Source organism: Poecilia reticulata, chromosome 4 (assembly GCF_904066995.2).
Source record: "Poecilia reticulata chromosome 4, P_reticulata-male-v2, whole genome shotgun sequence".
In the NCBI taxonomy this organism is placed as follows: Eukaryota; Metazoa; Chordata; class Actinopteri; order Cyprinodontiformes; family Poeciliidae; genus Poecilia; species Poecilia reticulata.
The window spans coordinates 9,663,389-9,676,442 of record NC_088833.1 but is presented as its reverse complement, the minus strand read 5'-3'; the positions used below and the strand labels follow the sequence as shown (position 1 = coordinate 9,676,442).

Sequence of the window (13,054 nt, the reverse complement as noted above, 5' to 3'; positions counted from 1 at the left end):
TTCTTGCTGTGTAAGTTGTGGTGAAGAACAGTCTTTCCATTTGCGCTATCATGAGATCAGAATTTGGTCTCATCTCATGAGCTGCTTAACATGCTGCACGAGATGGTTGGAAATTTGCCTATCACACTCCTCTGTTGCTGTCATTTGCATCTGCGCAGCCAGACTAAAAATAAGTCAAACACTGTATGCTTTCAGCCTCAGAGTCTGCCGTTTGTTTGGTTAGACCAGCAAGGAGGAGAGACTGAAAAGCAACGGCAGACGGGAAAGAAGAAGAACCAGCGAGACATAATAGGGAGTAAGGCATCAGGAGGAGGAAGGCATTCAGGCGCTGCATGTGTTGTTTCGAACTGTGAAGTAGGAGGAGAAGCGCAGCAGGCGGGAGGAGGAGGAAGGGGTACTTCCTCTTTAGTCTGAGTAAAGCTGCTGAGGTATCCCAGCAGCCCCAGCCCGTGGCGACAGGAAACCTTCGTATAAAAAGCTGCATCGCGGGGGGAACCCTCCTGAGTACCTCTTAGACACAGCATGACCAGGACCAAGAGCCTGAGAGTGTGGACCTAACAAAACAATGCCCAGCATAAAAGCCAAACCACCCAGCACTCATCACTTCATCATGGACCGAGATGACAGGAACAGAAACAACACGCTGTGAGTACTTTTAAACTGGGATGTGTTGTAGACATGCTGACTTGGTAGATATTTAAGATATTTGTTAACCACATGATTTATGTGAAAGATTTTGATTGGTTTTAACTCATGAATAACTTGTTAACGTCAGACAAATAGGGAATTTTAGAAAAATGGGGAATGGTAATAAAATATATCCTTTTGGAGAAAAAAATAAACATTGTGATTACATTTTGACTGTTAAGTTCTTCCTTTTAGTCTACTTACATTCTCATCATGCTTTCACACACACTCACTGGAGCCTTATTTAAGGACAGCAAATCAATGAAGGATGAACTCATGTATTTCTTATTTCTACACAGTGGAAAGAACTTTATGTGTCGACTCCAGTGCATGTTCTCACAGACGCCTCAATGCTCAGAGAGGTGAGGAACCTTATGTACTCTTTTGCATACATTTCAGTTTTAAAATAGCCGGCCTGCTACAATCATCTCCATCTATGGCATCACGAAAGGATTCAAATGATCTAGAGACACAGTGTTTGCTTTGGAACGATACATGCTACTGCCAGCTAATCCCAGGGTTCAACATTTCTGTATGAACTTGATAAGCACATCTGCAAAAGGCCTTCCTGGCCTGAATGCCTCAGATCCTTTTCTGTCGTCGTAGATTCACTTCACTCAAATTTGATTCTAATTCAGTAATCCAACTTGTTTTCTCTCCCAGCGGGCTAAGTTTAGAAGACACCCAACAATGGTCACAGTCTCTGGAAAGGCTTCTTGAATCTAAATGTAAGTTGTTTTCCTGTTGGGGATTAAAAATGCTGCTAAGACAGTAAATTAGGTTTAAGAAAATGAAAGCTTGCGCGTAATAACTGACTTACAGAACAGCTCAGAAGGAATGCTGTTTGTGCCTCAAACCTGGCTAAGCCTGCTGTTGTTTGTTCCTCCCTCAGATGGACTGGCCACCTTTCGTAACTTCCTCAAATCAGAATATAGTGATGAAAATATTGAATTTTGGCTCACTTGTGAGGACTACAAGAAGATCAAGTCTTCATTCAAATTGTCCTCGAGAGCTAAGAAGATTTATGAGCAGTTCATCAAAGCAGAATCACCCAAAGAGGTAAAGCAAGTTGTGGTCTTTGCATTCAGACACGCGCACACACAGCTTCTGTTTTACATTTTAAGCTCTATGTGTTGGTGAAAGAAACAGCAGCTCAAATGTTGAATCTCCCATCTCTCGCTCTTGGCTCAAATCCCCCTCATACCTATCTGTGTGCCTCATTCCAGATCAACATTGACTATCACACTCGAGAGCAGATCAAAAGAAACGTCAAGACTCCCACCATGCACTGCTTTGACGAAGCTCAGAAGATAGTTTACGGGCTGATGGAAAGAGACTCGTACCCGCGGTTCCTCCGCTCGGACATTTATAGAACACTCCTGGAAAGCCTCGCTGCTGACGCCACGACGGGATGAAAGCACGGTCAGGAGGAGAGAGGAAGGAAGGAGAAGAAAACCCATAACTGGAATCTTTGAGACTCCTTCAGGAGGAGGAACTGACAACGAAAAGGAAGGAGGGTCATCCAGTGTGGCACAAGGACACAATCAGCGGCCCGCGTACATCGGCGATTCCACTCCTGTTCAACACTAATAAAGGAGCGGACCCCCACATTTAGCACCACACACCTGAAGACTTTTTCTGAAGCAAATTTTCCCAACAATGACCCCGTAGACCCCGTTGTCACAGGATGAAGACTGTGCAGGACACCATGAACGCCTTTCACAGTGAACGAATTAGCAAGGCGACGGACTTCTGCAAAGCCGCAGCATATGCAAAGAATGCACTAGATGCCTTCTGGCCTTCTTTGGAGAGGTGTTTCCTGTGCAGATACAAGATAAAAGATACAACAGTCACAACTGCTCAACTCCCACTCTCTCACTTGTGTGTGTTAGAGAGGGGGAAAAGAGACACAAAGTGAAATAAAAAAAAGTTGAATTTTATGATGGCACTTAAATACCATTTACTCAGAATAAGCTGCAGCCAAAGAGCTGGTCAATTACAAATCAGAGCACTAAGAGAGACAGAAAGTCCATCGCAGGCTGAGGATTTAATAATGATCTGTCCTTTTTTAGTGAGAACTATTTTAAAGCATCTTTATTTCTTTAATCTAAATTGGGTTAGAAATGCGTGTATATTTTTTATTCAAAGGTGGCCCACAGATAAGTTTTTATTTCCTTTTTTCCCCTTTCCTTTTAACTTCTTTGGCATTGATTATTGTCAGACTACCTTTTGCGAGTATTGTCGTTAAACTGATATGTACAAAGAAAACGAAATCATTCACATTTTCTAAACTTCTTTGTGGAATCTTGACAAATAGTTGCACTATTGAAACCAAGAACTTCCCATTTTGAGAACGCCTACGTCAAATTGAATTCGTCACTTGGTCAATGGCTTGCCAAAACTCAAACCGACATCTTACAGCACTGAAGCGTAATGAGTTTTGCATTTGATAATAATAGAATTAGGACTACTATTACACAGCTTGAAAATGTGGTTAAACCTATATATCCTGGGACTGGGCCTTATTACTGATTGTCAAAGCATGAATAAGAGTGAATAAATGCTTATTAGGAGTTTGATAGTTAAATTAACTTAAAATTTAAACATTGTATTATTTATTGCTTACTGTTCTGTCACAACTTGAGTGCAAAGTTTGTTGTAGAGTTGAAGTGCTTCTTTAACTGCTGGTGGATTTAAATGATATTAAATTATTTGAACCGCTTCAAAAAAATAGAAGACTTTATTTTCCTCTATCACATGGATTTAATCTCATCATCCAGTACTAAATATGTTCAAAGAAGACGACACACTTTTGGAAAAAGGCTGATCTGAAAAGATTGCATTATAAGCTGAAGTGATGTTGGCACATAACAGTCTGTGGTATTGCATAACACAATAATACGTCATAGAAGCTTAAAAAAAATAGTCAGCAGTTTTTTTGAGTGTGTGGTAAATGCGTCTTTAATTTAAATATTTGATTCCTTTTTATGTTAAGTTTTAAAAATTGTTTATGTTGGAAATCATGAAAATGATCATCAGAAATTGAAAGCAGTAGTGGTAGTTTAAAAAGCTTTCAAATGAGCACAGATGTTACAGTTTTTTTTTTCTTATTAAAAATAATGACAAAGAACATTAACTTTTTGATTAATCCAACATTGTTAGTGTCCCCCTACTGCTTTGTGGTTTGAAGTCAGTGAAAAGCATTATTGACACACAAGCAGCATGTGGGTTTGACAAACCGGAAGTCTTGGACTTCCAGTTTCTTGAGAAATCAAGAGGTGAGAGAAATGAGATTTTCTCCATTTTATTTTGTGACATCCTTTTGTCTGCAGGTCCAAATGTGTCCAAATGCAACAAAGATTTGACCTTGGGTAAACAAACTATTGCAAATTCAGCAAACTTTGTTATTCAGCTTGTAGTAGAAACAACTAATTTTACTATAATAAGAACATTTCGAGTGTTCCAAGAATTTTCACTATTTAGTTTCACAGATTTGTATGCAACTTTTAAAGTAATACATAATTGTACGAATTGCGAAGAAAACCATAAATGATAAGACAATGTTTAAAAAAAACTACAATTTGTTCAGTTTTGCCCCAGGTAGTCATGAGCTTCTTCAATTTGCCCTCTGTTCTTCGCTGTTATAGCTGGGACTTGATCACTCAGCAGGTGATCAACTCTCTGCTGATGTTTGCAGCAACACTCATCAATGGAGAACCTCGAGGTTCTGGTTCTGATGGACTCAAACCCAGATACTTAATTTTGTCTCGTAGAAATTCATTGCTTGCCCAAACATAGCAATATAGACTAAGATCAGTTAATTATTCCTCTATACTTATAAACATAATTATATACTGACACTTTTTTTTAAAAATGTGCAACCTTTTTAATTTAGCTAATGCAGCAAATGCTTTATTTATTTATTTCTCTAAGCCCAAAGGAAAAATAAAACTCACATCACGATCTAATATTATGCAGTTCTGGTGTTTCATACTGCCGGCTCAAAACCGCAGCCCCATCATCATTGCTAAATCATTCATGCTAAAATAACTCATAATTGCTCCTCCATATTGAACAGCTCTCTGATAGCAGACAGCATGTCCACAGTCCACAGCTAAACTCTAATGTTGTTTGGAGTCTTCAGTGATGTAAATCACGAGCCAATCAATGAATCCAGCCAGCTGTCTATCAAATCACTTTGGCGCCATACCTGGGGCGGCCCTGCTAGTACTAACTCTGCAGCACCATGAAGACCAAGAAACATGGCAGACGGGTTTGTTACCAAGGACAGTTAGGTTGGAAAACAATGTTTTGCAGCTTTAAACATCTCAGAGGGCAGCAAACAGTAGAAGGTCCTCTGGTCAGATGATTTTGGCCTTCATAAATTATGCATCACTCCACAATTATATGCTATTTTGTCATGTCGTATCACATAAAGTATAATAAGTAATAAAATACATTAAATACATTAAAGTGACAAAATGTAAGAAGGTTCAAAGGTTGTGAATCATTTGTAGCGCACAGTAACCGCCTCTGAAGTTTCCATAAAGATATGATAATCTCTACAAACTGATAATATGCCCAGATGACATTGAAGCACAACAGAAAAGGTGAAGATGATGTATATGAAGTTAGTGCAGAGGGTAAAAATGAGATGAAACTGATGAAGGAGAAAAGGAAGACACTGAGCCTACATTCGATCTGGACCAACTAATCTGTTTATTCTCTATGTGCAGAGACCTTAGATGCTCATGCTGTAAAGAAATAACATATTTTTATTAAAACTCTGTGTGTTATGAAGCCAGATAGGCCAGGGTTTGGAGATGTAATCAACCTGTTATCAGTATGCAATGAAATATGATGCAAATCCACATAATATAGAAATACAGTGAAACTGCATTAGATAAGTCTAAATGTCACTATGCATTTTTTAGATATATCAAAATGCAAAGATGATGCAACAATCCAATCTATTTTCCAAAACATTTTACAGAACAGCAAAAATAAGTTTGTACGGTGAATGGTAAAACCTATCTGCCTGTTTGTCTATAGGGATGCAGAACATTCATGTAATAACATAGATATCAGATAAAGGCCTCAAGCACATTAAAACAAAACAAGAGCTCTGACTTACTGTATTCTGTGTATTTTTACTGAAAACAAGTTTGTTTTTCATTCAGTGAAGTTACTCACGGTGGTGAGAGCATCCAGGATTTTTACTTCAGTAAGAGTACTGATATTTGCACGAGTAAAAGTTAAGGTACAGTGTAGTAAAACTAGTTCAAAAAGTATTTTTTCTTCAAAAAGTTTCTCAAGAAAATCATTAAATATAACTAGTTACTTCCCACCTATGCAGACGACATGTGAATGCCTTGGCAGCATAGAGTGTGGGCAAAAATAAAGCTGTGAAAAATATATTTCTACTCAGAATGAAGGATGATTTTAGTTAAAAATATATATCTTAAAAAACAGTGAAGCTCTGGGTGACATTTTCCTTCTGGCAGTCACTGAAAACTTCTCAATGAGGCAATGATGGCACAGAAAGCTCACAAAATAAGGTACATTTGATGAGATCTTGCATCCTGCGTGTAAACCTGATGCTGGAAGTTCAAGAAATACAAAATATACCAGCAAAAGCGCATGTAAAAGTTTCTAAATCCACCACTGGCTCACAGAATGAAAAACAAGACAGTGAAGCTTTTTATTATTCTGAAGAGACTGCTGTGAAAGAATCCTAACATTGCAATATTGGAAATAGTGATGAGACATTACCCACTTGACTTCTTTTTTTTTTTTTTTTACTGAAAGATAAATTGCAGGAGGTAATCATCCTGGTGCTGCCGACTCCCTCAAAACCTGTTTGACTCTGCAGCAGTATGCTTTATGGGTTGTGAATTATTAAACTGATCCCCGTCTAACAGTCTCGTCTCTTTCATGTTCTTACTTTACAAGTAGACAAATCGATCTTTTGACTTCATACAGGTTTGTCATACTTCCAGTATCGGATCAAACTATTAAGTAGAAGTGCTGCAAACGTTGCACATATTCCATTTTAAAAAGTAAAAGCTCTACATTCTTCACCCTGTGACACTTAAGGAGGCGTGGCCAAGATGGCCACAGATAAATGCCCCCCTAATGTGTCTTAATCTTTACTATCTTTCACTGGTAATTACGGTTTAAAGTAGCTGTCTGTAGAAGTGGGAGGTGCAAGTTTCCCTCCTCAATGTGCTGATTGTGCCTACCACCAAGCACACTCACACTGTGCAAGTTGCAAGTTGCAACATTGAGCAATTTTGGCCTCATAATTGACTACATGACTGCATTTTTCCACAGAAACACCAAAAATATTTAGAAGGCTTAAAGTCTTAAGAGAGCTTTAACATTGATGCTGCAAGTTTGCGTAATGATTTTTAAAATATTCCTTTTTTTGATTAAACATACCAGGAACATCCGTGTTTACAGTCTGTGTCAATGGCAGATTTTTCCATCCAGGATTCAAGACAATTGTAAATGGAAAATGCAAATTTGTGTGCTTCCCACTCACAGCCATCATGCAAATATTGAGGATAAAGTACTTCAAAAAATACAGGAAGAAAACAAAGTGGTGACAACAGGAGAGATGGAAAATATGGAAAATATTGCATCTTCATATGTATTCTACACATGCAGCCATGTTGATTTGCATCTATGTTTTCATTCATTCAAATTGCCATCAGCTGCATTATTTATTTCCTGTTTTACAAGACTGAACTCCTGTTTATGGGTTATTTGAACTTTTTGCTTTGCAAGTTGCAAATGTGGCTGGAAAATGTGGACAAATTTGCATAGACTTTTTATTTGCACTTCTTGAAAATAAACAAGAAATGTGACAATTTTTCCATCTGATCTTTACAAAGACGCGTCATCTCTTATCTTCAGAAAGTTTTAAGATAAAAATTAGGAAAAGTCAAAGCAATGTAAGGCACATAAATATTCTCACAGGTTAGTTTTATATCTAAATATGAGAATGGAGAAAGTATGGTGCAACTGTAACCTTAACAACTCATGGCTGCCAAGATAAACTGAAACACCAAGCAAGGAAAACATTAATGAGAGCAGCAGCCTGAAGCGTGGCGGTGGCGTACGGGTTGACACTTGCCGCATATGTTCCCCCTCTCTCACACCCTGCTTTCCTGTCTGACCACTGTAAAACAAAGGCCACTTGAGCTGGAGAAAATCAGATTAAAGGAAAAAATAAATAAAAAAATGAGAAAAGCAGCCAAAACACTAATGCTAACTATGGAGGAGCTGCATAGTTTCATAAATCAAATGGGAGAATCTGGAGACATAACATTGCATTCACGTCATAACATAGATATAGCAATCGGATAAAGGCTGCAATAACAACAAAGCTTGTGTGTAAACAAGAGCTCTGATTTTCTGTATTTGATGCATTTTTACAAGTTTGTTTTCCACTCAGTGAAGTTACTCACAGTGGTGAGAGCATCCAGGATTTTTACTCCAGTAAGAGTAGCGATACTTGCACGAGTAAAAGTTAAGGTACAGTGCAGTAAAAACCAGTTCAAAAAGTATGTTTTCTTCAAAACGTTACTCAAGTAAATCAGTAAATATAACTAATTACGTCCCACCTCTGCAGACGACATGTGAAAGTCTTGGCAGCTTAGAGTGTGGGCAAAAATAAAGCTGTGAAAAATATATTTATACTTATGGAGAAATAACAAGAAAATATTAAGGCCATTGGTAGGGCCATAATTTACATTCAAACCATTCAAACTATTGAATTGGTATTCAATGGTTTGAAACATATTCAGATGGGAGGAATTGTTATGTTTGTCTTCAATTCAACCAAGATACAGGTACAAGCAGAGGTCAGAGTGGAAATTTAATGATGACAAATGAAGACCTGAGGAGTTTGGCATGAGGAGAACAAAGGAATCCACCAAGGAGCTATAAATGTATATGTACAAAAAAGAAAAGTCTTGAAACTAACATAAGGAAATACATTAAAAGGCATAAAGAAAATAACACCTGGAATAAGTAAGAAACTAAACAAAAATTAAATATTTAATAAACTAATAAGATAATAAAAAGATCAATGAACAAACTACACATGGCATAACATAAATATCAATAATAACCCAGAAATGTTCAGAAAGGAAATAAACAAAAAAAACAACTTTAATAATAACAGACAAAGCCATAGTTCTGACCTAAATCCAATTGAAAACATTTAGCAAACCTTAAAAACTGATTGATCTAGACTTTAAAAGGAAGAATTTGCAAACATTTCAATCACTTTGCAGGCTGGTGAAGACATACGCCGAGGATCCTGCAACTGTTTTTACACAAAGAAATTGTATCTGACTCTTGAAGGCTGACTGAAAATTCCACATTGTTTTGAATTTTATTTGCAATGCATAATTTAATAAATGTTTACATTTTGTTTTGCATTAACGTAACAATTATGTACATCTATATCTTCCTGTTAACATACATTGAAGTTTGCAGTTTCAACCGGATAGAATGCATTTGCAATTGTAAGAAGTCGTTTTGCATTCGGGAACATGTTTTATAAAAAGCCCCTCTGACTTGCCCTATTTGCCATATTTTCAGCTTGTCAAACAACAAGCTCTGAAATGCAATGACAGTGTTGACTCTCATTGCCTGACTCATTGTGAAATATTTTGCTTGTGGTTAATCTGCTTGTAAAGTCGCCTCATTCTGACAAACTGCTAGCTCAGCCATGCTGTGAGAAGCTCGCTTTCTTCAAACTGAGCCGACTCAAAAGGCTTTCAGCTGCACGCAAGATACTAACTGCTGATAACAACTCTACAAAACCCCAAATGAGAAAAATCCACATGGTCACTTTAAAGGTTTTGACTTTTTAATGTAAAAATTAGAGACATGGCAACTTTTAAGTTTGCAACTATTTAACAAATAGGATCTACTTTTTAATTTGTCTTATCTTAAGGTAGCGCAAAAAAGGAAGCTTGACTCACAGATCAAAGCGTTCTGTTTTTCCAAACTGAAATTGTTCCACTGATCCACACTAAGTAAAAGCTTATTATTACGCAGGTTTTATTACTAATATTATACTTATTTTACATGGTTGTTAGACACTATGGCCTGCTACAAGACCACAACACAAATATGTGTCTCTGTTTTTTGTCAGAAAAGCAGTAAAAGAAGCGACCAATCAGTCTTAGTATCCTTTATCATGTGAGTAAAAATAGGAACAGATTCTGCCAGACAGGATGTTAGAGAACTTGAAAGGAAGGGAGTGTTTTCAGAAGCGTTTTGATGTCTGTGACTCTCCTGTCCCTCAAACCAGAAAGACTTCAATCAATCGGCGCACGCCGAGTGCCACATGTTTGACCTTTTTTAACACTCACAACCTATTTTTGTCCTTTGCAAAGGTGTGCCTATTGAAGTGAAACCAAGTGAAGAGCAGGATCAAGTCCCTTGGAGGCACTTTTGTCTCTCACTTCTCCTGGTTAAAGACGACTTCAAATTTGTGTGAATATAAGTAAATAGATCAATCAATCAATCAAATCAATCAAATTTTATTTGTATAGCACATTTCAGCAGCAAGGCATTTCAAAGTGCTTTACATAATTAAAATGAAAACAGCATGTGACATTGAATAAACAGTGAGAAAGAGAAAAAGATTTTAAAAAAGATAAAGACAGTAAAACCCGCGCCCCTTTTAGGACTTCAGTTAAACGTCGTTTAACTGGGACTCTAACCATCTGGGACTTTAGTCAAAAACACCGTTTGACAGGGACTCCAACCTCTAGGTTTTTAGTTGAAATGCCGTCAACTGGGACTCTAAACCCCGTGGAACTTTAGTTAAACGTCGTTTAACTGGGACGTTTTCCGGGGGGCTTTACATTATTAAATCGGAAACAGTGAGAAAGAGAAATAGATAGATAGTTCTCGTGGGTTTGTTTCCCCTTTTTTATCCTAGAGACATTGGTACAAGCTATTATGTTTATACATACACAAATACTGCTGGGTCATTGAGACATAGCCAAGAAAACATTGTTTCTGTTGCTGCGTGGCTCAAGTGCTGAAATACAAGACATACATATAATGTAGCACTTACTATAGAAAATATTGTTAAACTTATATGCAAATCAAGCGAATTAAACTGTAATAAATATTGCATCATATATTATTTGTCATAAAACTTGTGGGTTTTTGCAGATAGGACACTTGACAGAACACACATACTTGAAAAATGTGTACAGTGTGTACGAACACATTAGTGACTGCAGATTCCAACTGGAATGACGAACAGTTGGTTAAGTGCATAGCATCGACACAGATATGGAGGAAGAAGTTGTGGAACTGTATGTCATAGATTTGTTGCCAGAAATAACTCCCACTTTATAAAAGTGCTGTCTTTACAAAAAACATATATAACTATTCTTTTCTAACATCCCCTCTGAAATAAGCAGATAAATGGACTCCTTTTTCCTGCTTTCTTCAAAATTGTTTATTTTTGCAGTTCTAAAGACAATAACTTATTTAAAGTACTGTACCAGCTGTGTCCTTGCTAACTATAAACTAGTGTAAGCTGCAGGAATAACAGGAATAATCCTTTAATTCAAGTAGCATAGAAAAAAAAGACTAATTTACATTTTACATTGTTCTTGTTTAGACTGTAGGAATTTTTTTTAATTGGTATCAACACAGTCTGGCATTGTATATTTCTTTAATTCACACCAAAGTAATTCTTCAACCTGTTTGTCTAGTTATGATGACAAAACAAAGGATGATCAGCACCATGGAGACGTGCTGCCAACTGAGTACCTAGTGTTGCCCAAAACAAAAACACAGACCTCTGAGCTGGTTGTGACCTGTTCAACATTACAATATGCAAGAAAAATGTCACAATTAAGTCATAAACAGTCACCACACTATTTCCCAACACCTCAGCACGACCAGGTATTAAGCTTGAACTCATTTACCATTTAAAGGCAACGATTTTTGCTGGAATAAAAAAAAAATTATAAACAAAAATGATCAGCTATGAATATTAACTACCCACCTAATGCTGAGTTATGCTGGCAAAACAGCTCCAGTCAGGGTAAAACAGGACATCCTACATTTTCATTTTCTTAAACACATTTTATGAAAAAATTAATTTGGAATTGCCCACATAGGTAAATCAGATCAAGTTTAAATTAAGACAACATTGCTGCTCAGCAGTTTGAGGTAGGTGTTCCCTATTTAAACCTCAGATATTTACATCCTTCTCAGCCTCTCAGGTGTTGGAGAAGAGTCTCCAACTGATTGTCGAACCTTGGATCGATGAGAAACAATGTGACTTTCATCCCGGCTGTGAAACAATGGAGGAGTTTTTTTACCCTGGCATGTCAATGTGCTTCTCAGGTCTACATGTGTTTTGTGTATCTATCTGGGTTTTTTTTTGTGTTTTCCCCATCCATTTCAAATAAGAAATTAGATAAATGAATATCATGATCTGCAAGGTTAAATACAGCTATCACAATAATTGACATTTATAATCATTCTTGTGTCATTTTGTCACATTATCCATGGTAAAAGGGCCACTGCCATAAGTAAACACTGTTTACATTCATTAGGGAAAATGTTCAGGCATGTCCAACTAAAATGTTCGTAATGACGAAATCTCTGTTTAGGAGCCAAGACAGATAAGTCAGCCCTTGTACGTGAAGGTGTGTGTCTCACCAGTCGAACAATCCTGCCTTATGTATTCGAAGGAACCCATAAAATGTTTGCTCTGATGTCTGTAAAACTGCTCCAGTTTATTAATGAACAATGCAAAAATAAAACATAACGCAACACAATATTGTATCCAAACTATGGTCATTTTAATTTACATCCTACAACAGGAGAAAGAAAACAATTCTGTCAATTTTAACTTTACCTAAAAATGTTTTGTAAACTTAGTCTGAATCTATAGAGTTTATGATGTTTTTAAGCAAAAAGACATACAAGCAAAATTCTGCTTAAATTATTTACTTTTTCTTAATAAGCCTGTTCTTGTGCTGTTAAATGTTATGTTTGTTTTGCCCAAAGTTCCAGCAGAAGAGAAAATGTAACTCAGCTGATTTCGTTACCTACCTGTTGGTTGAACTTTAATAAGCTATAGACAATATAGAAAGTCAGTCCAATAGTAATTCTTATTTGATTTATTTTTTGTTTTCAAAGATTGTTTGACTGTCAAGTTGTTTGAATCAAAAAGAGAATATGTTGTTCTGATTGCTGCGCTCCTGGTCCAGAGCACATCCTTTAAGCCTTTGAAGCGTCATGCTCAACGTTGACCTTTTATTTTGTTGCTCTGTCCCATCAGTCCGAGCAGAAAACCCCCAAGTGAAGA

The 13,054-nt window shown here is 37.0% G+C and overlaps 1 protein-coding gene across 1 annotated transcript; it reads left to right on the top strand.

Annotated features, from left to right (window-relative positions):
- The first annotated feature begins 202 nt into the window (after window positions 1-202).
- LOC103463369 (regulator of G-protein signaling 21-like) lies at window positions 203-6,605 on the top strand. The gene is made up of 5 exons (XM_008406671.3): window positions 203-645; window positions 987-1,049; window positions 1,351-1,415; window positions 1,580-1,746; window positions 1,914-6,605. The coding sequence occupies exons 1-5, from the start codon at window positions 566-568 to the stop codon at window positions 2,100-2,102; spliced, it is 564 nt and encodes a 187-aa protein (XP_008404893.1). The 5' UTR covers window positions 203-565; the 3' UTR covers window positions 2,103-6,605.
- Window positions 6,606-13,054: the final 6,449 nt, after the last annotated feature.

What these genes read in the sequence shown, in the direction of transcription:
- LOC103463369 (XM_008406671.3), top strand. Translation starts at nt 566, where the DNA reads ATGCCCAGCATAAAAGCCAAACCACCCAGCACTCATCACTTCATCATG. An exon ending in ACGCCTCAATGCTCAGAGAG is followed by an intron (nt 1,050 to 1,350) that starts GTGAGGAACCTT and finishes TTTCTCTCCCAG; the next exon opens with CGGGCTAAGTTTAGAAGACA. An exon ending in AAGGCTTCTTGAATCTAAAT is followed by an intron (nt 1,416 to 1,579) that starts GTAAGTTGTTTT and finishes TTCCTCCCTCAG; the next exon opens with ATGGACTGGCCACCTTTCGT.